Source organism: Equus caballus, chromosome 4 (genome assembly GCF_041296265.1).
Source record: "Equus caballus isolate H_3958 breed thoroughbred chromosome 4, TB-T2T, whole genome shotgun sequence".
Lineage (NCBI taxonomy): Eukaryota > Metazoa > Chordata > Mammalia > Perissodactyla > Equidae > Equus > Equus caballus.
Window position 1 is genome coordinate 15243229 of NC_091687.1, and position 26406 is coordinate 15269634.

Consider the following 26406-nt stretch of genomic DNA (forward strand, 5'->3'; position numbering starts at 1 on the left):
TTCTCTTCTGACAGCTGGATCGTTTCATTTTTATGTTTAGCTCCTTAATCAATCTGTACCTTTACTTTTGCATATGGTATGAGGTGTAGATAGGACTTTACTTTGATCCAAATGATCCACCAACTGCCCTACACCCTTTATTGAATGGTCTAGCCTTTCTTCTGATTTGAAATGTCACTGTTATCAAAAGCTATTTTGTTAGTCAGATTGATTTGTCTATCCCTGAACATGTGGAGTTTTTGTTTTGTTTTGATTTAGTTTTTTTATTTTATTTTTTTTCCTTTTTCTCCCCAAAGCCCCCGAGTACATAGTTGTATATTCTGTGTTGTGGGTCCTTCTAATTGTGGCATGCGGGACGCTGCCTCAGCGTGGTTTGAAGAGCAGTGCCATGTCCACGCCCAGGATTCAAACCAACAAAACACTGGGCCACCTGCAGCGGAGTGCGTGAACTTAACCACTCGGCCACGGGACCAGCCCACGTGTGGAGTTTTAACCGGGCAACTTATGTGATTTCTCCTCAGCCTCTATTCCCTGGTAATGCTCCCATTTGCCAGACCTGCTGTCTATCCTGGCCAGCCAGTGACCCTCCCAAAGGTGGGCTAATGATGCCTGGTGCATGGGGCTCCTGTGAGGACTGGAGAGGAGATAGTAGGTTCCAGAAATTTCCACCCCATTTTCATGTCCTCTGAGCATACAATGCCACAGCAACTCCTCAGCCAAACTCCACTCAGTGAAAGAATGTACAGAGCCCAGAGGGGAGCTGGGACCCAGAGGGGAGCAGAAAGTTCTTGAGGTCGCTCTGGAATGTCACATTCCTTGACACTTTCATCCACTGTCCCTGCACAGGGCCTTCCTGGGAGCTGGCAGTTTGCACTGTGGGTCCCTCCCTCCCCAAATGCACCCCTGTCTTCTCTGGCAGGTTCTCCAGATATTGCCTACTTCACGGGCTGTTCCCAGAAAGGGAGCATCTGTAGGTCCTACCACTGGCCAGACCCACCAGGCTCTGTGCCTCTTGGTTTGGAGGAAATGGCTCCCCACTCCTCAACGGCAGGGGCCGACAATGGCCTGGCTACTTTCTTGAAAAGGAGGAGGAAAAACCACAAACTAATATCTCCACAAATCACCCTCCCAAACATGTATTATTTGTGTAATTTACAAAAATGATCTTAAGCCCAAAGCCAATTGGAATAGGACATGTGACATAAAACACCATTTCTGTTCAACAGACATTTACTAAGCACCTGTGTGCACAGCACTGAGCAAGGCGCATCCCTCTGCTTCTCCGTGGGGTCTCAGGTGGAGCTAGTTTGAGGCCCTAGCAGGGTGCTCCAGGTGTGGGACAGAGGTGGCAGGGCCAGCCCATCTCCAGGAGCTCACAGCCTTGCAGACGCGGGCAGCCTCTATACTGGTGGCAATAGCCTTAATAATCATTGGACACGGAGGTCAAACTGAATGCCATTTTCCGGGTGGGGTCCATCTCTGACCAGAGTGTTTTCAAGAACGTTCTCCCTGGCTCTTCCCTAGCAGGAACCATGGCTTGGGGAGCTTCTTAGGCAGCTGCCATGCCTCTCCCTGGCCTCGTGTGGTGTCTGTAGCCTGGAGTGGGGATCATGCTCTCTGTTCTCAGGGATACTGAAGAGTGTTAAAGACTTACTGACACTAAATTGGAACTTTTTTGCCGGAATAATTAAAAGAGGGGAAAAGTTGGATAAGAAGTAGGCAGCTATAGAAGAGTTCTGAGTCTAGAACAAATCTGGGAGAGTGTGTCTAATCCTGGAAGCTCCAAGACCCAGGTACCCCAAAGGCGGAGGCAATCACGTGCTGACTGAGGCTTGAATAACTTGGAAATCAAGGACCTGCTGTCGAGGCAGAGGGCCCATCAGGCACCTGGCGGCCAGAGGGTGTCCTGTCGTGGGTATTCCCATGGGGACAGCCTCTCCCAAGCCCTGAGGGGGAAGATGGGTCAAGGAACCCCACAGGGGAACTCCCATGAGCCCTCGGGTCAGGGCCAGTGAGCCCAGATGAGGCTCTGTCTCCATCAGAATTCCTGCCCACTGTGGGGCAGAAAGCCGCTGCCGCCCGCACTCTTGGCAGGAAGTTCAAAGCCATAGTTGACATAGATGCTGCTGACCATGTCCGTTGGGGTGGGGTGCTTGGGGCAGGAGGCTGTCCTAGCCGCAGCTGCCTCCTCTGCCCGCTTCTGCTCCAGCACCAGAGCTGGGTTGACCTCAGGCCCTGCAGAGGGACAGACACAGAGGATCTCAGTCAGGGAGGTGGCGTGCAGGGTAGGAGGTGCAGGCAGGTGGTGCAGCCAAGAAAGGAAGGTCCAGAAAGCAAGAGCTGAGCCCTGAGCCCCCCACGTTCGTCCCTGCACCTCACCACGGCCCTCACTTCACCCTACCCCAAAAAGCCAGCAACCATTCTAGCAGTCACCTATGCTCTCCCCAGCCTGCCCCTGGCAAGTCTGCCTTCCAGAACAGATCTTGAAGGGGAAGTTGCAAGACCCCCCTCAGGCCTGTGAATCTCTCTCTCTCCTTTCTTCCTAGAATGTTCTGTGCCAACACCCACAGCAAGCACTCCTTCCTAAGAGAAGCTGTTCCTCACTCTGTTGACAGACTCAGCACAGGGACGTACACCAGGGGCCTCTGTTCCCACCACCAGCCTTCCTGGGACACTGCCCATGGGGCCCACGCTTCAGGGAGGTTCCAGACCACTCTGCAGGCAGCAGGGCCTGCGAGCTCCTTCCTCCCTCCCTGACACTCTGGGAAGACCCCAGGGGAGGCCACGCCCTGCGGCTCCCTGCTTGGCAGACCTCAATCCCAACACACACATGCTCCTCTTCCAAAGAGGGTGAGGAAATTCCAACAAGACTGAGGTGCCCCAGAGGGGCGCTGGAGCTGTGAGGCCTCCAACTCTGCTGTGTTTGACCAACCCTGTGAGGGGGGCAGGAGACTCAGTTTCCTCATCTGTGAAGTGGAGATGAAAATATCACCTGCCCCCAGGGGTGTACAAGGATTAGGTGTACGCGCACTGGAGCACAAACACACGCTGCTGCACGTGCTCTCTGAGATCACCACGACTGTCAGCACGGCTGGGGGCAAAAGTGAACCGCGCCCCCCTTGCCCACCCTGAGAGGGGGCAACAACCTCATCCTGGGGGCTGGTTAAACCGTCGTGCTCCGCAATGAGGAAACAGAAATGGGCACTTGCCGTGTTGCTGGTAGAAGTTTAAATGGTAAGCTTTGTGGAGGGCGTTAACAACTGGCATGAACAATCAACATCACACGCTGGACTTTCTCCAAACACCAGAGGGTGAGGGCAGAGAGTCAGCCACAAGAGTGGTGACCACAGCACTGACGGTAAGAGTGGGAGGGAGAAAAACTCGAACGTCTAGCAGCTGTTTGCTGGTTAAATGGATCCTGGTTGATCCACATGACAGGAAGGATTTTCCAACTGTGAGCTGTCACCCATTAATGAGTCATAAAATCAATTTTATAGATAACACCAGCAGTTTAAAAATTAATGATATGGGGCCAGCCCGGTGGCGTAGTGGTTAAGTTCGCGTGTTCCGCTTTGGCGGCCTGGGGTTCCCAGGTTTGGATCCCAGGCACAGACCTACACACTGCTCATCAAGCCATGCTGTGGCAGGGTCTCACAAACAAAATGGAGGAAGATTGACACAGATGTTAGCACACGGACAGTCTTCCTCAAGCAAAAAGAGGAAGATTGGCAACAGATGTTAGCTCAGGGCCAATCTTCTTCACACACACACAAAAAATTAATGATAGAATAGAACAGAAAACATCAGAGTGCTTCACAGCAGAGCTATTTTGTGAAACGTTTGTTCTACCCTGCACATCTGTGTCTGTGCCCTTGAGCATCAACTCTCAGTGTGAAATATATGTCTCACTGAAGGTCATGGTTAAACGTTCAACAGCATGCAGTGGAGAACAATATGGCCACCAAAACAGTGTTTGAGACACACTCTGCTGACGAAGAAAGATGTCTTCACATGTTAAGTGAAAAGCAGCAGCTTCCAAACCAGGAAGAACTGTGTGCTCGCAATTTTGGCAGTGGCTGTCCCAGGTGAGCTGGACCAGCATACTCCCTGCACCTTGCCTGTGGCTTGGAGTCCCTGAGTCACCAGAGGTGCCCGCGGAAGGAGCCTGGCTGTGCGGGCAGGGAGCCTGCGCACTCACCCAGGTAGCTGAGGATGACCGGCAGGAAGACCAGGCCGTGCAGCAGGCCCAGCAGAGTGATGAGGAGGTTGAGGCGGAAGAAGAAGATTTGGATGAGCTGCGCACTGGCCAGGCCCAGGACGAGGATGCCCGGTAGGTTGGTCATGGCCACTCCAGCAAACACCTGGGGGTCAGGCAGGCATCAGGCTGAGCACAGGGTGCCCGGTGGCGGGCTGTGTGTGGCGGCCCACCCACTCACCGCACTGCCCATGGAGATGGTGGCCTCCTTGGCCTTCTCCAGCCGGGTGGGCTTGGTGCTGATGGCAAAGGAGCGGGTGATGTGGGACACGAACTCCACAGAGATGCCCACCGCCTGTGGGCAGAGAGGGGTCTTCAGCCAAGAAAAGGCCAGGGTCCGGGGTCTCCACCCAGGCCACTGGACAGCACCTAGACTCTAGAGAGACTGGGAGTGTCCTATGAGGCTGGCGCACCTGCCTGCCACAAAGCCCCGACCCTGCGTGCAGCGGTTACCGTGACCAGGTTGATGAGGGACACGGCATTGTAGCTGATGCCCCACAGGGCCATGAAGCCCACGGTGTCCACAAGGATCATGACAATGGAGAACAGGTTGAGGAGGCTGGAGCGGAGGTCCATGCCCAGCAGGAGGTAGCAGACAGCGAAGGTGGGCACCAGGCAGAGGCTGAGCATGAAGAGGCCCTCAGGGATCACGGTCAGGTACTGCTCGTAGAACACGTTGGTGAGCCTGCCGACGCAGAGCGCTGTCACCTCTCGGGGTGCGTGGCCTCCCTCACCCAGTTCAGGGGAGAACTCAGCTCAGAGAGGGTGTGGGGGCGCACTGGCTGGCAGAATCCCATCCTCACACCATGGCCACCCTCGCCAGCCCAGTACCTGCCCCCCAGCCCACCTCCGTGTGCCCAGAGCCCAGGGCCTCACGTGTAGGGGAAGACCTCAAAGGCCGGGTCAGTGCCCGGCACCTTCCGCAGGTCGGCAGTGATGTTGGCCGCCAGCACCCGAGCTGCCCGCAGAGCCTCCGTGTAGTCCTGCGAGTTCTTCAGGGGCTTGTGGTAGGCCATGAACCGAGAGGCTGGGCCACAGCCACGATGAAGGGCAAAGGTCAGAGCCCAATCCAGGTACCTCAGGACCCCAGAGGGACGAGGGACAGCACCTGGCTGGGATCCGGGCACTGCCGCCTCCATTTTGGAATTGTTAATAACTTTTCAGCAAGGGACCCTGCATTGCGACTTGGCAGCAGCCCTGCGGACTCTGCAGCTGGTCCTACAGCCATGTGAGACCCAGCCTCTGCCCTGCCTCTGATGAGTGGAGCACAAAGTGATCTCCCAGATAAACCCAAATGCACTCTGTATGGTTTCAAAACATGCACTGGGGTTTTTAAATTAATTTAATTACTTTTCCAATGTGCATATTCCTATAGCAAAGGACCAGAAAGGGAGACAGAAAAATGGAAATGATTGACTTGACAGAGCTGTACTTTAGGGCGGCCGCGGGATAAGTACAATAGTCACTCGTGTAACCAGCTGCCCACAGCCCACATCTGGCTGTGAACTGTGCATGAGAGAAAGGGGTGTGGGTGGCTCCCAAGTGTGGCATCAACCCCTGAAAGAATCCGTGAGTGCCGCACTGACCATGGATTGGGGGGCAGGGTGAAGTGTGAGGACGTGGAGCTGATAACGTGACCTCTGAGGACAGGGCTGGGATGGTTAGAAGGCCCCCGTGAAGCAGGAAGGAGAGAAGATGCGAGATTGAGAGGCCAGTCCCTGCGGCTGCTAGGAGCCCCCCAGAGCAGCTGATTCTGGTCTTCCTCCCCAGGTGAAGCCATACTTACCTAAAACCTGGCCCTCAGGGCCCAAATCCACAGAGGTGCTGTATGCTGCCAGCCCACTGCGAGGAGAAGGCCAGAGCAAAGGCTTAGCCAGGGACCAGGCCCCTCCATCTGCCTGGCTCACAACCGCCCCCTGAGGCCCCGCACAGCCTCCTGCCACTCGTGCTCCCCCTGCGGCACACACACCATCATCCTCCCCTGGGGATGCCCCACCCAGCCTACCCTTTGGGACAGTTGGTGTTGGGCGGGTCATTCAGGAACCAAGGAAGATACTTGTGGAATTGCTCCACCGATGGCCGGATGGGGCCCAGCGTGAAGCTCACACAGTACTTCAGGCAGGCCAGAGCGTCTGCAAAGAGAGCAGGGGCTCCGGGCAGCGGCACCCCCAGAGCTGGCAGCCCCTGCTCCGCCCTTCCTTCCGCTTCTTTTCCATCCCAGTCCCCGAGCACGCCTGTCCCCTGCAACAGGCATGCGGCTGTGTACTCTGGAGGGACTTGCACTTGTCTAACTTTGGGAGGAGCTCCCCTCTCAGTTATGGAAATGGCCGACACCTACGGGCGGGTGAGGAAGGGAAGTTTGAGGCAGAGAAACAGTCCCCATGGGGCCTCCCCACTCCACTGACAAAGGTGGCTACTCCAGGACAGGGTCACATGCCACGCTCAGCTCTCACTCCCAACTGCCACTGCCATAAGCACCAGCGTGCCCAAAGAGTGTGAGCACAAGTCAGGAGGGGCATGAGTGCATGAGTGCCCAGAGGTCCAGCTGAACCGCACATTTCAGCATGGTCATCCATACCTGTGCTCCGAGCCTGGCCCACCCAGACTGACCCTGCATGGAGGGGTGGGAGTGGGGGTGCTAAGAGAGCCTCTCCAGGCCTGTCCTTTCTCTTGCCTCAGTTTCCCCAAGCTGTGGTCGGCCATGAGCCCCAAGAGGCCCTACACTTACTGATAGTTGAGGGGCAGAACTCGTCTTTATTGGGGCCAGAGGTATAAAGGCGGCAACAGGAGGATGGGGTCAGCCAGTCAATGAAGTCGTCCACCCAGGAGGAAGCTGGGATGGCCAGGTAAGACCTGAGGGAGAGAGGGTCACAGGGCAGGGCCAGGCTAGCCACACTGGGCCTCTCCAGGCACATGGCAGGAGGTGGGCATCAGGGCAGGAGAGGGCATCAGGGTGGGCAGAAGGGAGGACTAGAGGGGGTGGAGGGCACAGACAGAGGCAGGCCAGGGCACTCACTGCTCGGGGAACTCAGTGGCGTACTGGATCTTCTGGGTTAAGGAGTAGCTGTCGCAGCCTGCACTGGAGCAGATGGCATTCATACCTGCCTCACTAGAGAAGTTATAGCCCCCAGTGGTGACAAAGTAGACCGGGGCCCCCACCTCAAAGTAGCGGTTCAGAAAGAGGAAATAGTCAAGCAGGTACGAGTCCTGGAACAGAGGACAGTCAGTGAGGCTGGGGCCAGATGCACCCCAACAGGCTTGCTCTGACTCATGCTCACAGAGGTACATGCGCACAGAGGTACACACAAGAGGTAGACACATAGAGGTAGACACACAGAGGTACATGCACAGAGGTACTCACTCACAGAGGTACAGGCACAGAGGTACATGCTCACAGAAGGACACACATGGAGGTACATTCTCAAAGAGGTACACACTCACAGAAGTACATGCTCACAGAGGTACACATTCATAGAGGTATAGGCACAGAGGTACACACAAGAGATACATGCATAGACATACATGCTTACAGAGGTACATGTACAGTTCCATTACAGAGATACACAGCTGGAGGTGTACTCACTCTAAGTTACACACATCCAAGTATAATCACAGGCACATGCACAGAATACACTCATGTAGGTTTAAGCACAGAACAACACATTCCACCCTACATGAACACACTCACACACAGACAAACATGCACATACGTGTAATTTTAGCCCCTCCTGTCATCCAAATTGGCATAGCCACAGTCTAACAAGTTGGTCTGTAACAAAAGCCTACATATGCACGCACATGTAAACATCCATGTGCACACCCTCAGGGCCGTGCACAGGGCATCTTCATGACCTTCTCTTCTCCCACGACATAAAACCTCAGAGTGATGTCAGGGAAGATGGTGGAGTAGGAAGCACCAGGAATCCATCTCCCCACCTACACAACAACTGCACTGGTAGAATCTTTTTTATGTAACTATTTTGGAACTCTGGGGTCTATTGAGGGCTTGAAGCTTCTAGGGAAAGACTTGGATTATAAATTGTAGCTAATTTCAATCAATTTCAGCTCTTAGCATGATAGCAGCTATCCACCCCTTGACCTTCCAGCCCTGTGACAGGCAGACACACATACATTCCAGGAACAGTTTGCACACAGCTTGCAGGATCCAGGGTGGGCTATAAGGACTCCATCCCTTAAATATCAGGGACCTGTGTTCTGATCACTGATTGCTGCTTCTGATCTCAGTGGTGCAGACACAGAGTCAGCCCACCATTATAACCTCCACCACCTCAAGCTCAAGTGACTTCCAAGATATTTAAAGGACAAGTGCCTGATTTATTGTTTTTCCCCCTTCATATTTCCCTTCTTCTCCTTTTGGGAGCCAGACATTTAAGGAATAAGACATTCAAAAGCAACTACACATATGGGAAAATTTAGACAGTCACCATACATACCCAGGGAAACTCATGGGCTTAGAAAAGACCTAATAAGACTTCAACTTTACACCTCAGGATGATCCCCAGGACAGAGACACCAGCAAAAATAAAATTAACAAAAGAAGCAAACCATGGGGAAGGAGAGAAGCTGATCTCTAGCATTATCACAAGATAAGACCCAGCTGCCCATTTTTTAACAAAAAAATCACAATACATACAAAGAATCTGAAAGGTATGACCCATATCGAGGAATAAAAATTAATCAACAGAAACCATCCCCAAGAAAGACCAGATAATGGATGCATTAGATAAAGACTTTAAAAGAACTGTCTTAGAGAAGCTCAAAGAGTTAAAATAAGATATGGACAAAGTCCAGAAAACAATGCATGAGCAAAATGGAAAGGTCAATATAAGAGCAAACATAAAACGGAACCAAAAAGAAACTCTGGAGCTGAAAAGTACAATAACTGAATGAAAAATTCACTATAGGGATTCAAAAGCTTATTTGAGCAGTCAGAAGAAGAGTTAGCAAATATGAAGATAGGACAATTGAAATTATCAAATGGGGAACAGAAAGAAGACAATAAAGACAAGTGACCAGAGCCTAAGGGACCTGTGGGACATCCTCAAGCAGACCAACATACACACCATGGCAATGTCAGAAGGAAAAGAGAAATCGAAGAAATAGTGGCAAAAATTTCCCCAATTTGATGAAAGATATAAAGGTAAACATTCAGGAGCTTAACAAATGCTAAGGAGGATAAACTCAAAGAAACCTACACCATGGCACATTACAATCCAACTATTGAAAGGGAAAGACAAACACAAATTTTTGAAAGCAACAAGAGAGAAGAAACTCATCACATCCAAAGGCTCTCTCGATGAGATTATAACCATATTTCTCATCTGAAACCTTGGAGGCCAGAAGGCAGTGGGTTTGTATATTCAAAATTCTAAAGGGAAAAAAAACCCTGTCAACCAAGAATCCTATTTCTGGCAAAATTGACCTTCAAAAATGAGGGAGAAATTGATACATTCCCAGAGAAGCAAATGCTGAAGCAGTTCATTACCACAAGACCTGCACTGCAAAAATGCTTGAAGGAGTCCTTCAGGTTGAAATGAAAGGAAGCTGGATTATAACTCAAAGCCACATAAAGAAATAAAGATCCCTGATAAAGGTAAATACACTGAAAATTATAAAAGCCAGTATTATTGTAACTTTGGTTTGTAACTCCAGTTTTTTATTTCTATATGATATAAGAGATCAATACATAAAAAATTATTAGTCTATGTTTTGGGGTACACACTGCATAAATATGTAATTTTGTGACAGCAGTAACTGAAAGGAGATGGGATGGAGCTGTAAAGGAGCAATTTTTGTATGTTATTGAAGTTGAGCTGATATAAATTCAAATTAGAGTGTTATGATTTTAGGATATTTAATGTAACCCCCATAGTAACCACAAAGAAAATAGCTATAGAATATCCACAACAGGAAATGATAAGAGGATTTTAAAGTTTCCCTAATAAAAATCAACTAAACATAAAAGATGTCAGTAATAAGGAAATGAGAGTCAAAAAAGGGACAGGGCATATAGAAAATAGCACAATGACAAAAGTCTCTCCTCATCAATAATTACTTTAAATGTAAACAGATTAAGCGCTCCAATCGTAAGACAGGATTGGCAGAATGGATAAAAACACGTGATCTAACTATATGATGTCTACAAGAGACTCACTTGAGATCCAAATATACCCACAACTTGAAAGTGAAAGGATGGGAAAAGATAATCTATGCAACCAGTAACCAAAAGAGAGGAGGGGTGGCTATACTAATATCAGACAAAATGGACTTTAAGTCAAAAGTTTACAAGAAACTAAGAAGGATATTATGTATAAATGAAAGGTTCAATAAGACAAAAATAAGTGTGAATAAACATCTACACACCTAATGACAGGCCATCAGAATCTATCAAGCAAAAATTGACAGAATTGAAGGGAGAAATAGAACATTCTACCATAATAGTAGGAGAGTTCAAGACCCAACTCTCAATAATGCATAGGACACGCAGACAGAAGATGAGTAAGGAAATAGAAGATTTGAACAACACACTAAACCAACTGGATCTAACAGACAAATACAGAACACTCCACCCAACAAGAATGAAATACACCTTCTTCTCAAATACACGTGGGACAATCTCCAGGATAAACCATGTGTTGGGCCATAATTTAAATCCAAACATTTAAAAATAAGTATATCATATGATGTATATTCTCTGACCATAATGGGATGAATTTAGAAATCAATAACAGCAGGAAAACTGGAAAATTCACAAACTTGTGCAAATTATACATCACTCATACAACCAATGGGTCAAAGAACAAATCACAAGGGAAATTAAAAATACTTAGAGGCAAATAAAAATGAAAGCATGACATACAAACTTTTGGGACACAGCAAAAGGGAGGCTAAAGAAGAAATTTATAGCTGTAAATGTTTACATTAAAAAAGGAAATCTCCCCATAAATAGTGTTGGGACAACTGGAGAGCCACATGCAAAGGGATGAAAGTAGACCATTACTTTCACTATACACAAAAATTAACTCAAAATGGATCAAAGACTTGAAGGTAAGACCTGAAACCATAAAACTCTTAGAAGAAAATATAGGCAGTACACTGTTTGACATCGGTGTTAGAAGGATCTTTTTGAATACCATATCTACTCGGACAAGGGAAAGGAAAGAAAAAACAAACAAGTAGGACTTCAACAGACTAAAGAGCTTCCGCAAGGAAAAGGAAACCAGGATCAAAATGAAAAGATAAACCACCAACTGGGAGAAAATATTTGCAAATCTTATACACAACGAGGGGTTAATCTCCATAATATATAAAGAACTCACACACTGAACAACAAAAAAACAAACAACTCAATCAAAAAATGGGCAGAGAATATGAACAGACATTTTTCCAAAGAGGATACACAAATGGCCAATAGGCACATGAAGAGATGTCATCAGGGAAATTCAAATCAAAACTACACTTAGATATCACCTTAAACCCATTAGAATGGCTATAATCACCAAGACAAAAAATAACAAATGTTGAAGACATTGTGGAGAAAAGGGGACCCTAACACACTGCTGGTTGGAATGCAAACTGATGCAGCCACTATGGAAAACAGTACGGATATTTCTCAAAAAAATTAAAAATAGAAATACCATATGACTCAGCTATCCCACTACTGGGTATCTATCCAAAGAGCTTGAAATCAATAATTCAAAGAGACTTATGTACCCCTATGTTCATTGCAGCATTATTCACAATAGCCAAAACATGGAAGCAACCCAAGTGCCCATCGACTGATGAATGGATAAAGAAGATGTGACATATATATATACAATGGAATACTACTCAGCCATAAAAAAGACAAAATCGTCCCATTTACAACAACATGGGTGAACCTTGAGGGTATTATGTTAAGCAAAATAAGCCAGACTGAGAAAAACACAGTATGATTTCACTCATATGTGGAAGATAGACAAAGAGAGCAGTTTAGTGGTTACCAGGGGAAAGAGGGTTGGGGATTGGGCACAAGGGGTGAAGGGGAGCACTTATATGGTGACTGAAAAATAATAATGTACAACTGAAATTTCACAATGTTATAAACTATTATGAACTCAATTGAAAAAAGAGATCTCAAATCATCATCCTAACTATACAACTTAAGGAACTGGGGCGGGGGGCGGGGGGGAACTAAACCCAAAGCTAGCAGGAGGAAGGAAATAATAAAGATTAGAACAGAGACAAATAAAATAGAGAATAGGAAAATAATATAGAAAATCAACAAAATCAAGAATTGGTTCTTCACAAAAATTAACAAAATTAACAAACCTTTAGGTGAACTAAGAAAAAAAAAGACTCAGATTACTAAAGTAGGAACATAACTACTGACTCTATAGAAATAAAAAGAACTATAAGTACTACGAACAATTGTACACCAACAAATGGGATAACCTAGACAAAATGGATAAGTTCTTAGAAACACAAAGCCTACCAAGACTGAATCAAGAAGAAATAGAAAATCCAAAGACTGGCCTAGTGGGCGAGTGGTTAAGTTCCTGTGCTCTGCTTCAGCAGCCCAGGGTTTCACGGTTCGGATCCTGGGTGTGGACATGGCACGGCTCATCAAGGCATGCTGAGGCGGCATCCCACACAGCACAACCAGAGGCACTCACAACTAGAATATACAACTATGTACTGAAGAGCTCTGGGGAGAAGAAGAAGAAGAAGAAAAAAAGAAGATTGGCAACAGATGTTAACTCAGGTACCAATCTTAAGAAAATAAAAAAGAAGAAGAAACAGAAAATCTGAATAGACTTATAACTAGTAAGGAGAGTGAATCAGTAATAAAAAAAAAAAAATCCCCAACATAGAAAAGCCCTGGTCTTGATGGCTTCACAGGTGAGTTCTACCAAACATTTAAAGAGGAACTAATATCTGGGGCTGGCCCTGTGGCCGAGTGGTTGGGTTCACATGCTCCGCTTCAGTGGCCCAGGGTTTCACCGGTCAGATCCTGGGTGTGGAAATGGCACCACTCATCAGGCCATGCTGAGGCAGCGTCCCACATCCCACAACTAGAGGGACCCCCAACTAAAAATATACAACAATGTCCCGGGGGGCTTTGTGGAGAAAAAGGAAAAATAAAATCTTAAAAATATATAAAAATAAAGAGGAACTAATATCAATACTCCTCAGACTCTTCGAAAAAATCAAAGAGGAGGAAACACTTTTCACTCATTCTATAAGGCCAGCATTGCCCTGATACAAAAGCCAGACAAAAACACTACAAGAAAAGAAAAACTACAGACAAATATCCCTTATGAATATTCATGCAAAAGTCCTCAACAAAATACTAGTAAGTTGGATTCAACAATATATTAAAAGGATCATACAACATGACCAACTGGGATTTACTCCTACAATGCAAGAATGGCTCAACATATGAAAATAATGTGATGCACAAGTTTAATAGAATGAGGGGAAAAATCACACAGTCATCCCAATTGAGGTATAAAAAGCATTTGACAAAATCCCACATCCTTTCATGATTAAAAAAAAAAAAAACTCAGAAAAGTAGAATACAAGAAATTTCCTCCACATGATGAAGTCAGATACGGAAATCCCACAGCTGACATCATACTCACTGGTGAGAGACTGAGAGTTTTTCTTCTAAGATCAGGAACAAGACAAGGATGCCCACTCTCACCACTTCTATTCAACATAGTACTGAAGTCCTAGCCAGAGCAATTAGGCAAGAAAAAGTAATTAAAGGCACCCGAACTGGAAAGGAAGAAGTAAAATGATCTCCGTTTGTAGATTACATGATCTTACGTACATAAAACTCTAAAATTCCAGTAAAAATCTGTTTGAACCAATAAACAAATTCAGCAAAGTTGCAGATTACAAAAGCAACACACAAAAATCAGTTGCAGTTCTATACATGAACAGTGAATAATCCAATAAGGAAATTAAGAAAACAATTCCATTTACAATAGCATCAAAAAGAATAAAATACTTAGAAATTACCCTCGCCAAGGAGGTGAAAGACTGATACACTGAAAACTACCAGACATTGCTGATAGAAATTAAAGAAGACAGAAATAAATGGAAACACATCCCATGTTCACAGGTTAGAAAACAATATTGTTATGATGTCAATATTGCCCAAAGTGATCTATAGATTCAATGCAATCCCTTTCAAAGTCCCAATGACTTGTTTGCAGAAATAGAAAAATCTATCCTAAAATTCATGTTGGAATCTTGAGGGACCCAAATAGCCAAAACAATCTTGACAAAGACAAACAAAGTTGGAGGACTCAAATTTGCTGATTTCAAAATTTGCCACTAAGATACAGTAATCAGAATAGTGTGATACTGACATAAAGACAGAGATATAGACCAGTGGAATAGAATAGAGAGCCCAGAAATAAACCCTCACATACATGGTGAAATGATCTTTGACAGGGTTGCCAAGACTATTCAGTGGGGAAAGGACAGTCTTTTCAACAAACGGTGCTGGGAAAACTGATGTCCACATGCAAAAGTGAAGTTGGACCTTCAAAAATATACATACTTACAAACAAAAATCAACTCAAAATGGATCAAAGACCTAAACTTAAGAGTTTAGAGTTAAAACTATAAAATTCTTAGAAGAAAACGGGAGAAAAGCTTCAAAACATCGAATTTGGTGATGATTTCTTCTTGAATATGACACCAAGGCACAGTTAACAGAAGGAAGAATTGACAAATTAGACTTTATGAAAAAAAAAAATTTTGTGCATCAAAGGACATTACCAATAGAGTGAAAAGGCAACCAACAGAAATGGAGAAAATACCTGCAAATCATGTATCAGATAAGGGATTAATATGTAGCATATTTAGAGAACTCTTAATACTCAACAACAAAAAAACCCTGATTCAAAAATGAGCAAAAGATTTGAATAGACGTTTCTCCAAAGAAGATAGAGGAATGGCCAATACATGAAAAGATACTCAACATCACTAACCATTAGGGAAATGTAAATCAAAACCACAATGAGATACCACCTCACACCCATTATATGGCTACTATAAAAAACAAAACAGGGGCCAGCTCCGTGGCTGAGTGGTTAAGTTCGTGCGCTCTGCTTGGTTAAGTTCGCGCGCTCTGCTTCAGCAGCCCAGGGTTTCACCAGTTCGAATCCTGGGTGCGGACATGGCACCGTTCATCGGGCCATGCTGAGACGGCATCCCACATGCCACAACCAGAAGGACCCATAACTAAAACTACACAACTATGTACCAGGGGGTTTGGGGAGAAAAAGGAAAGATAAAATCTTTTAAAAAAAATCCAAAACAAAACAAAAAAACCAAAAACAAGTGTTGGCAAGGATTTGGAGAAATTGGAATCCTGTGCACTGTTGGTGGGAATGTAAAATGGTGCAGCTGCTGTGGAAAACAGTGTGGTGGATCCTCAAAAAATTAAAATGAGAATTGCCATATGATTTAGCAACTCCACCTGTGGGTATATACCCAAAAGAATGAAAGCAGGGTCTCAAAGAGATATTTGTACACCCATGTCATAGCAGCATTATTCACAACAGCTAAAACGTGTAAGCAACCCAATTGTCCATGGACAGATGAATGGATAAGCAAAATGTGGTATATACATATTCATATATATATGAATATATATTCATATATATATATATGAATATTATTCAGCCTTAAAAGGAAGGAAATTCTGACACATGCTACAGCATGAACAAACCTTGAGGACATGATACTCAGTGAAACAAGCCAGTCATAGAAAGACAAATACTGTCTGATTCTACTTATATGAGGTACCTAGAGCAGTCAAATTCAGAAACAGAAAGTAGAATGGTGGGTGCCAGGGGCTGGGGGGAGGGGGATGGGAGTTTGTGTTTAATTTTAATGGGGACAGAGTTTCAGTTTTACAGGATGAAAAGAGCTGTGGAGATGGATGGCAGTGATGGTTGCACAACAATGTGAATGTACTTAACGCCACTTAAAACTAGTTAAAATGGTAAATTTTATGAGTATCTTACTAGAATAAAAAAATTGAAAGAAATAAAGTTTTTGAAAGTAATAAGAAACAAACAAATCTCCCCCAAAGAAAAATCAACAAAGGGCATAAACATAAAACCTCGGCTGGGTCTTGCAGCCCAGCAGCTTCCTTCTCACCCCCCCCGGCTTGCCCCTCTTGCCCGCTTCTTGCACCAGATCCCTGATACCCGCTCTGGGGGCCCTGGGAACCCTATTCCCCTCAGTCCTGTGAGCAGCCCCCAGGGCCACCATGGGTGGCAGGATTATTCTGGACTCTTGCTGGCTTTGCCACCTCCTCTTGTTCCCTGTGGTGGCTCAAAGGTGCCGTCCTGGTTGTCCACTCTCTTCCCTCCTCATCTCGCTTCCAAGGCCACCTGCAGATGGCGATCCAGGCTGCTCATTCCAGGCCTGCTGCCAGCACCCAGACCCCCGTCTCTGTCCCCAGAGTGGCCCTGAATGTCTGCGTCCCCAGAATTCTCTTTCTCTCTGGTAGCCCAGGCACACAGACTTTCTTGCCCCAGCCACCAGCTCACGCAGCCTCTGGTTGCACACGCAGAGGAGCAGTGGGTCCCTGGACTCGCAGATGTGTGGTGCCTGTCAACCCCATACACTTGCTGGCCCTGGCCTGGGGGTCAGCACCCTTCCCCCTGGCCTCCAGCTGTGGGGCTTGGTCCACACTCCTCCCACACCCCCACCCATGGTCACTCCCATGCCCAGGAAATGTGCCTTGGCTCCTGCCAGCCTCCCATGGGTCAGTACTGTCACCCTCGCTGCCTCCCTCTGCAAATCCTACACATTCTCGGAACCCCCAAAACCTCTCCTCCACCCAGGAGCCTCTTAGACCCCTCGAGCCCCGGGGGTCTTTCCTTCCCCAGAGCCCACGACCCTCGATGGCTATCAGGGGACCGATCCATAGCGAGCTGCTGTGCACCCAGGCCTCAGGATGTGGAGCAGCCAGCACAGGGCGGGCGCTGAGCCAGCTTTGGGTCCTTCTGCCTGGACGATCATCTCACATGGCCAGCCCTCCACATGCCTGCCCGGTCATCTCCCTCACACAGCGTGGAGCTGGGCTCCTGAGCTTTTTGCACATCGATGCAACTCCTTTCCCCAGGTCCACACAGTGAGCAGTCCTGGGCCACCGTCTGTGTGCTGCTGAGCCTTCCCGAATCCCAGGGGACTGAGGGCAGGGGAGGGAGGGCACCCACTGGAGGTCACGGGGCACGGCTCACCTTGGGCAGGGCCAGCTCCTGGTCCAGCCCCACGCTGATGTGGCTCGCGAGATAGAGACACCCTCCAAACAGGGCCAGGAACCCGAGCAGCTGAGGAGGAAGCCACCGCGTGAGAGCCGCCCTGCCCAACGCCTCCCCACCTCCTCCCACTTGGGGTCTGGTCAGGGTGTCATGGGAAACAGTCTGCAGTCGGGCAGACCTGAATCCCAGCCGCCCTAGCCCCTCCAACGACAGGCAAAGGAGGATCAAGTCTGCCAGGGACAGCCTCCCCCCGGCCCCACTCACCACGACGGCGCGGGTAACCGGGTGCAGCAGCAGCGGGGCGTAGAACTTTCGGAAGGACTGGAGCAGGAGCCCCTCGCTCTGGGCCGGCGGGGGCAGCTCCCCGGCGCTGCAGCAGCAGCAGAAGTCCAGCCGCAAGGCCTGGGCGGAGGCAGCGCCTCAAGGTGGCCCCAAAGCAGACCCCGGGACCGCCTCCCTCCCGTGGGTGGCTACCTTCCTCAGGTGCCCCTGCCAGCAGCGTGCCATGGGGACACGCCAGTGTGCTGTTTTCTTTGCTTTTATTTACTACCTTTATAAAATATCTTTGAATTTTGCACCGTCCCGGAAACAACAGCTCCCTGTCAACCTCCCATTTGTATTTTATTTCGTGACCTCTTGTACTTTAAGAGGTTTCATCATATTCCCCAAAATCACCAAAATGGAATTACTTTTCTATAAGACATTGGGGACCACATAGCTAAATATTCCAGCATGTTGTTGCTGCACCCAGCCCCGCTCTCTGAGCCTCTCTGCAAAGTGGAGGTATCCCACCCCTGCCAAAATGGGGCTGGGGATGGGTGCTCGGTCCTGCCGCTGCCCCTACCTCCTGCCTCCTGCAGTCGAGAGAAAGCAGGGCCACAAAAGCTGACATCTGCAGCAGAAAGTCAAGGATCACCGCGAAACCGGAGGTCAAGGCAAAGGTTCGCACAGCCGGCATGGAGGTCAAGGCCCCTGGGGGGGGCAGGAGTGAACCTCAGGGTGGGAAGCCTGCTCAGAAATGGGTGCAGAGGGAAGGGGGCTGCCCGCACCCAACTACCTCCAAGTGGCACTTGGTGGGGAGGAGCTGCCCAGGCTCACCTAGGAAGAAGCAGATGGCCTCAGAGAGGCTGCACAGCAGCATGCTCGGGCCCACCCTGCCCAGGGCTCGGCCAATGTGGGCCTCCCGTTTCTCCCCGGCCCTCCGGGGCAGTCTCTGTGTGAAGAAAGCAGGGACAGGGTCCAGAGCCTGCCAAGGACTCCGTCCCTCACAGGCCAGCAGAGAGCTGACACGTGCCCTCACTCCCCGAGGCAAGGCCATTGCCCACAGACTCAGCCAGGCCTGAGGAACTAGCCTGACCTTCCCTAGTCTGGAGTGGACCCTGCTAACACTCTGCTCTGCCACGTCTTCCACTTCTCAGGGTCTGACCCAGAGGAACGCTTGGCGTGGTTCAGGATGTGCATGGCATCCTTGCTCCAACACATCACTAGAACCCTAAATGTTCACCAATGGGAGAGGCTAAATCTACTGACTTGGCCTTCCGTGGACTGCTGTGTGTCAGCACAAAGATGGGAGGTGGCTCCAAAGTGCTGCGTGACTCCCTTACCAACAGCATGTGGGGCTGACAGAGACCAAGTTCAGGTGACACACGTGGTATGAACGTATTTATGTGAAAGATAAACGCAAAGCACTGCGTTTTCTGCAGGAATTTTAAACATGAACGTCAATGCCTAAGAAGAGTCTGCAAGAAGCCCAACAGGGTTGTGTCTGGGAGTGGAGGGGTGGCTGGGGGCATGCAGAACTCCTGCCCTCTTACCTGGTACTCAAGAACAAAGATGAAGATGTTGTCAGCCCCTACGGCGAGCACCAGGAAAGGCACCACTTGAAGGATCACCAGCGAGGAGGGGATGTCCAGGTAGGAGAAGAAGCCCATGGCAGCCACAACCGCTCCCAGCACCACAGCCACTCCGCCCAGGCCCAGTGTGGCCTTGGAGTCCACCTGCAATGAGACCAGGCTCAGCCTCCTGGCTGCAGGGCTGCCCAATGTGCCCCCACCCCCAGCTAGAGGAAGGCAGTGGGCAGCAGGCGGGCTTGCTCAGTGCTTCTGTGTTCCAGCCACTCCGCAGAGCAAGGGCAGGCCCACGCGAGCCTGCCACTTTTTTCTTGAGCACACATTGTAGGACATTTTAAATATTAGCTTTGCATTTGCACAAGTCGGGGTGTCAGGGAGCAGAATGAAAGCTCAAATGGCCTTTTGAATCAGAAGACTTCCAAGAATTGTCACCCCTTGGGGGAGCCACTCTGAGTGGTCTGCTTTGCTGTTTCAAGATGCTCTAGTTGGAAAGCTTCTAGACACCCTTATGCGCCATTCCACCCTCGCTGTGCCCCTCCTACTTCTCACCCGCACTCGGCGCCAGCTGGAGTAGCTGCCCAGGGCCAGGGAGATGTACAGGAAGATGACTATGTAGCTGACAGCAAAGATGGGCAGGTCCTGGAATGTGGTGCGGTTGATCTCATCCTCCAGGGAGCGCTGTGGACATACACCCGACCAGCCCCACTGACCACGCCAGCTCCAGCCAGCCTGGCTCCCAAGAGCTTCGCCAGTGGGTGCTACATGCGTGGCCCACTGTGAGCCCAGCAAGGCTGCAAGAACATTGTCACATCACTCCGTCCTCCTGAGCAGGCGGCCACTGGCCCAGGGTCACTCAGGAGGGGGGAGGCCAGGACGGGGACACAGGAACCCACCCGAAGACACCTGGGTCATCCCCTGGAGCCGGGGACCCACAGCCCCTACCTCTGCCATGAATGTGACCTGGAACATGCCGGCTGTCCGACGCTGGAAGGCTCGCATCTCCTCTAAGAAGCCCCACTCCCAGAGCTTAGCCTGGGCCAGCCGGGGGTCCCCAGAAGGGTAATTGTTGAGGGAGAAGGTCATTATCAGGGCATCAGCCTCAGAATAGTCCTTCCCTGGGATGAGAAATGCTCAGCCACCCTCCGGCCACACTCCCGCTCCCCCTCCTCCATCCTCACCCCTGCCTCCTCCACCCCCATTCCAGCCTCACTCTGCCTCTCCTCCCTGGCTCCAGCTGCACCCCTGCCTCCCCTCTCCCCACCTCCCTCAACCGAGTCATTGTCTGACCCCCTACACCCCACTTCCCTCTCTCAGCCAAGGGCAAGGCCTTTGGGCCCAGGCACAAGACCAGAGGATCTGAGCAGCACAGGAGAAGATGCAGGAGGTGGCAGAGAAAGGCAGGACAGGCAGGTCTGCAGCCCCCTCAAGCCCACCCCAGGCAGCAGGAAGCCCATCACCACCCCACCTTCCTGTCCATTACTCCTGCCCCATATTCCCCCTTGTTGGCCTCCCCTGGAGCCACTCAGCTTACCTTTGTAGCCCCCTATGGCGAGGAAAGGGAAGACGGGGGCCCCATAGTCAGCCATGCAGCTCAGTGCCAGGGCTGTGCCATCTTTAAAGGTGAGTGGGGCACTAGAAGGAGAGGGAAAGACCATTCCTAGCCCATTCCTGCTCCCATCACCACAGCCCCAGCACCCCGCCCCAGGCCCCCAGCACCATCGCCTGACCCTGTGTCAGAACCATTTCTCCCAATAAAATATCACGCGGCCCAACACAGAGTGGACTGGAGCTCCCCAGAGCAGGGGCTGCCCGAGCTCTCATCTCCCCCTACACCAGCCTGATCCTGCAGGCTCCATCATCATCTCATTCCAGATGATATGGTTGGGTGAGCATCACACACAAGGTCCCCCATGGTGGGGGCCAGGACCTGGGCCCCCAGACTCTGCCACAAGCCCCTGAGTCCTAAACACCGACAAAAGCAGGCAAACCAGGCAGGCCTCAAGTGCCCACAGCCTTCTTCTCCCACTGACCCAGAACCCTCCAGGCCCTGAGTTTGGATTTCTTTTTTTTGTGGACAGTATACCAGCCTGGCAACCTTGGGCAAGTCTCTACACCCTTCAACTGAGCCCTTTCTGGAAGCGCATCACAGGTACCTGGACAAGGCACTCAGAGCAAGTGAGCACACTGGCCACCAGCTCTCCTGGGAGTGCAGGCTGCTGTGTGACCTTGAGCAGCTCACCACGTACACTCCCCCGAGCCTCAGTTTTCCTGCCTCTGAAATGGGGATAATTGGATCACCCAAGAGTTGTTGTGAGCATCTAAAACCGAAATAAAGCCGACGCAAGGACTGGACACATGGGGCCCGACCTGCCTCCCTGACCTGCCAGTTCTGAGAGCCAGCCCGGGGGCCAAGGCTCCCTTGAGGGGTGGGGACTGGGGACAGAGAGCCCTGGCTCTCTCCTCAAAGTGCACCCTGGGGTCCCTGGGAGCCCTGGAGACCCTTTCAAGAGTCTGCAAGGTCAAAACTATTTTCATAATAACACTAAGAGGCTATTTGCCCTTTTCACTCTCGAGTGTATACAGTACAGACAATTCACTGATATGGCTTCAGATTCCACATTGCAGCTAACATTGAAGAAAAGACCACTTGTTGAGTTTTGACGTAGCATCAAAGAAGACCCACAGTTATCTGGAAAGGATATTACAGCCCTCCTCCCCCTTCCGGCTCCATGTGTGTGAGGCCAGGAATTCCCACTATGCTTCAACCAACAGACCGAACAGAGAACGAGATGCCATAACCCAGCCATCACCTATTAAGCAAAACACTAAAGAGATCTGCAAAGATGCAAAACAATGCCATCTTATCACTGATTTTTTTTTTTGTTTGGAAAACATTGTTATTTTTCATAAAAATATGCTATTTGCATCAACATGTAATGAACTTATTATTCTTAAAGAATTAATAAATATTTTCTCATTTCTCAGTTTTACTTTCTCACGTGGGAAATGTCGGTAGATAGACCCTCTACCCCAGCTGGAGCTCATCGTCTGAGTGTGAAGGGGCCCTGAGACCAGACATTTGAGGACCTCAGCCCACTCCAACCTCGGACAGCCTCGGCCGCTGCCCGCCCACCCGTTCCCCTCCAGGGAGCGGCAGCTCACGGACCTTCACTCTCGGTCCTGAGGCCCAACGGACTCATTGGCATCCTGTTTGCACCACAGCAGAGTGGAAACAGCAGAGAGCGATCCCTGAATTGTGTGAGGGTTTGTGGCCCAGGCCCTGCCCTGGCCTGAGGGCCCCTCATGGACTACTTATGTGATGATGGCCTGCCCAGGCCCTGCACAGAAGCAAAGAGGAAACGAAGAAGCACAAACATGAGAGTGGGGCCATCAGATTGCTCTGTGACACTTAAAGCAGAACGTGCAAGGCTGCTCCCTGCAGAAAGGCTGAGTGGGCTATGGGCTGGGAAGGCCAGGATGGCCATGTGCAAATCTGTTACAGTGAGCGGGAACTCCACTGAGGGAGTGGGGCCCGAGAAGGAGTGTGGAGAGAAACGGCGTGTTGTGGCCCTGAGACTGAGACACAGAGCACGCAGGGTCCTTGGCCAGGCTGTGTGCCTGGCCTGGGTTCCGGGAGGCCCAGATGGCCCCCCCACCCAGGACAGCCATCAAGGACTCACTTGGCACAGTAGAGAAAGTGGTCCCTCCAGTCCACCAGGGAGGTCTGCCCGGCCAGCATCTGGTTGGCCGTGAGCAGCAGGCGCGTCCGGTTGTTCTGGAAATACTGTAGGAGGCTGTTGACGCAGCAGTCAGAGAGACTGGTGTTGTGCGGGTTGAGGGGGGCGTAGCAGATGTCCTGCAGTGACACATGGCGCTGCTCCTCCGGCGACCACACCTGGAGGTGCCGCAGCTTCTCCTGCAACTCCAGCAGCTCCAGCAGCAGGTCAGGAGCCAGGACCCCACTGAAGTTCTTGGGCCCCAGCAGCAGGGAGTCATACTGGTAGCTGGGCCGGTTAGGAGCTGTCAAGATCACCTGGTTGGTTCGGAAGAAGGGGCCAAAATGCTGGTCATGGAATGCCTTCTCGCTCCGGGCTTGGCTGTTGGGGGCCGACCACAGCTCCACGGGGTCCATGGTCAGTTCCATAAAGCCCAGGCCACTTGCCAAGGCCACCACCACAGCGACAGACACCACCAGGATGGTCACCGGCCACGAGGCCACCCATGTGCCCCAGCCCTGGAAGCACTGACTAAGGAAGGTGTGGGTGGAGAGGCTGAGCCTGTCGAAGAGGCTGGTGCCCACCTTGGGGTCCAGCGTCCTGCCCTTGCCCCCGCAGGAGGCCAGGCGGGGCCGCACGAGGAAGGCAGTCAGCACAGCGAAGAGTGAGCAGAGGATGATGACGACGGCCAGCCAACCCGCCATCCGGCCCAGGCGGAAAGTGGTGTCCAGGGCCTGGGGCTGTGCAATGACCGGGCAGGAAGCAGCACAGTCCTGGCAGGAGCAGGCCGCCGTGCCGTCCCCTTGAGACTCATTGCAATGTGCAGTCTCCCCATTCAGAGGCTGCATCCCGCTCCCTGGGGTCTGGCCGGGCTCCCACAGGTGGAAGGTGATGTCCAGGGGTGCCAGGCCATTCCCTGTGTCCCCCTGGAAATTGAGCCAGCGCTGGGCATTGCAGAGGGCAGAGCCGTAGACGCCACACATGGTACTCACGGCCAGTGTGGCGGCAGCGGGGACACGCACCCGGCTGCAGGAGTCGTAGGTCTGCTCAGCAAAGCTGCGCTGGTAGGAGGCCTCATAGGCCACCACAGCCCGGGGCTGGCTGCCCCCCTGCCCGGCCACGCGGGTCACGTTAATGAAGAGGCTCTGGTTAGGGCTACAGGTGTTGTGGCAGTGCAAGTTCACGAAGTTGTCAGAGCAAGCCGGGCAGCGGGTCAAGAGGGCCTTGGTGACCGCCAGGCTGGCCTCCAGGGACACCAGCTGCTGGAGGGAACAGCAGGCGTAGGTGGAGCTAGGGCCAGTGTAGAGGCGGGGGCAGATGTGCTGTAGGAGGGTCAGGTGGTCGCCTGTGACTTGGCGGGCAGGCGTGTTGGACAGACAGGACACATTGGACAGCGTACCCAGGCCTCCGGACAGTTCTGGGTTCTTCCCGCACTCATCATAGAAGGCGCAGTAGCCAGGCTGGTGAATGGGCGTGTACAGCTCACCCTGGGCCTGAGGAGCAGGGCAACATCACCATGGGGCCCAGCACTGGTCAGCACCACCAGGTGGCTGACAAGGCAATAGGCGGCCGGCAGTCAAGGAGGGCATGGGGGGTAGGAAGGATGCAGAGCAGGAGAGGTGAGGAGTGATGCTGGGCAGCTCCATGCTGCCAGGGGACTTAAGGGAGATGGGTGCCAGAACAGCACACAGGACCTCCCTGCAGTGTCTGGTGGTGATGGGTGGATGGGCACACCAGGCCTTCATCCTGAGTGACAGGGTCACTGAAGAGAGGGAGGTGACCTGACAGAGCTACATTTAGCAAAGTCACACCAGACAGTGAGGGGTTGGCCAGGAGACTATTGGAGGCCACTGGGGGGTCCTGCAGAGAAACAGTGGCCCCTGGACAAGTCAGGGGCTGACTCCATCGGGTCAGGTGGGTGCCAGGCCCTGTTGCCATCACAGTTGGCCGAGGTGATGCCCAAGCTGCAGGCCACATCCGGAATCTCGGGGCCCCTCTTGGAGCTCCTGTGCAGAGCTTCCCCTGTCCTCACCTGCTCAGGGCCGAAAGCCTTCACCCACCCTCCCAGACGTGCAAGCAAGTGAGAAACGCAAGAGGCAAGAGCCCCAGATCTCCTCCCAACCCCAGATGCTAAATCCTCCTTAGATGATCATCCCCCTGAACCCATCCCACCAGCACCCCAGGACTGGAGCCTCCCTCGATCTCCCATCAGCCACCTCAGGCCAGGACATTCATGGCAGACTGGGGATGGGAGGCACTCGGTCATATTGGGTGCAGATGCCCCCTCCCCAACACTTGTGTCCATCTAACCCCATGACCTGAAAACTTGGACAACCCAGGACCCCCGACCTGCACCCCTCCTCTGGGGTGCCTGGGATCCCCATCTGTCCAGAGACCGGCCCCCTAGACCCCAGGCCCTCCCTCACTGTTGCCAAGCAGCCTCCTTCCCAGTACCCGCTATGGGAGGCAGCGGGGGCCTGGACACAGGCTCCGGGACTCACCAAGTGCAGGAGCAGGACCCAGAGCAGCCAGCCCCTCAGGTTGGCCTCCGCCATCCTGAAAGGATCAGAGGGGAAGCAGGGCCAGGCTGAGGGGACAGCAGGAACAGCCGAGGGCTGGCTGCAGGGGAGGCACAGCAAGGCAGCCTCCTCACCAGGGACAACCTGGCCTGACTGGGTTGGGGACCAACGGAGCTGACCATGTCACCTCCCAGGGCTCCCAGCTGGTTAATGATCTGCCTCGTTTGTCCCTCCCACCTTTGGCCCCACCCTCTTAGATGAGCCTCCAGGTGGAGGTGCCAGGGTCTCCCCTTCATCCACTTCCCAAAGCAATCGATGACAGAAGGGCTGAGCCAGCCAGAGACCTGCAGTGAGTTCCCATTCAGCCTCTGCTGCAGGAGGTGTGGCAAGGGAGACGTGGATGGGCCCAGGCACTGGCCCCCTAAACTTCCACTTGCCGCCCCCCACCCTACCCCTGGCCTCAGACCCCTCCTCTCCCCAGCCCCCTCTTGGGACTAGGCCAGTTCTGGCTGAGACACACCCTTGCACTGTCATCCTTAGCAACTGTTGTTAATATTAACAGCCTGATAACAGAGGAGACAGTTAGGGGTAGAGTATGCAGTGACACCACTCTCCTCCTCTGGGCGGAGAGAGAAGATCAATTCACTGGGGTCTGACAGTGCACCGAGACCCCAGATGTGACAGCCACGGTCCCCGTCCCCATGTCCCTTGCCCAGGCCTGTCGCCACCAACCCTGGAGGAGCAGAGTGTCACTGGGAGTCCCAGACCATA

General features: G+C 51.1%; 1 protein-coding gene across 2 annotated transcripts; it reads right to left on the reverse strand.

Moving 5' to 3' along the window:
* Nucleotides 1-1112: 1112 nt before the first annotated feature.
* Nucleotides 1113-25847, reverse strand: NPC1L1 (NPC1 like intracellular cholesterol transporter 1). 2 transcript variants are annotated; one of them, XM_070265552.1, is made up of 20 exons: nt 25618-25820; nt 24516-24609; nt 23081-24375; nt 20932-21032; nt 20343-20515; nt 19950-20078; nt 19365-19547; nt 18649-18763; nt 18395-18522; nt 17815-17952; nt 17530-17619; nt 7272-7462; nt 6984-7108; nt 6261-6387; nt 6042-6097; nt 5132-5282; nt 4709-4940; nt 4437-4550; nt 4199-4361; nt 1113-2235 (listed from the first exon to the last, which is right to left on the reverse strand). In XM_070265552.1, exons 2-20 carry the CDS (start codon nt 24555-24557, stop codon nt 2039-2041), a joined length of 3750 nt encoding a protein of 1249 aa, XP_070121653.1. In that variant the 5' UTR covers nt 24558-24609; nt 25618-25820; the 3' UTR covers nt 1113-2038. The 2 variants fall into 2 exon arrangements, with proteins under 2 accessions (XP_070121653.1, XP_023494783.2); XM_023639015.2 differs by having other exon boundaries at nt 23081-24609; nt 25618-25847.
* Between the last annotated feature and the right edge of the window lie 559 nt (nt 25848-26406).

Coding starts and splice junctions, on each gene's coding strand:
- NPC1L1 (XM_023639015.2), bottom strand. CDS start 25,671: ATGGCGGAGGCCAACCTGAGGGGCTGGCTGCTCTGGGTCCTGCTCCTG. Junction 17,953..18,394: donor TCGACTGCAGGAGGCAGGAG/GTAGGGGCAGCG, acceptor GCCTCCGCCCAG/GCCTTGCGGCTGGACTTCTG. Junction 4,551..4,708: donor CCCTCATCAACCTGGTCACG/GTAACCGCTGCA, acceptor CTCTGCCCACAG/GCGGTGGGCATCTCTGTGGA.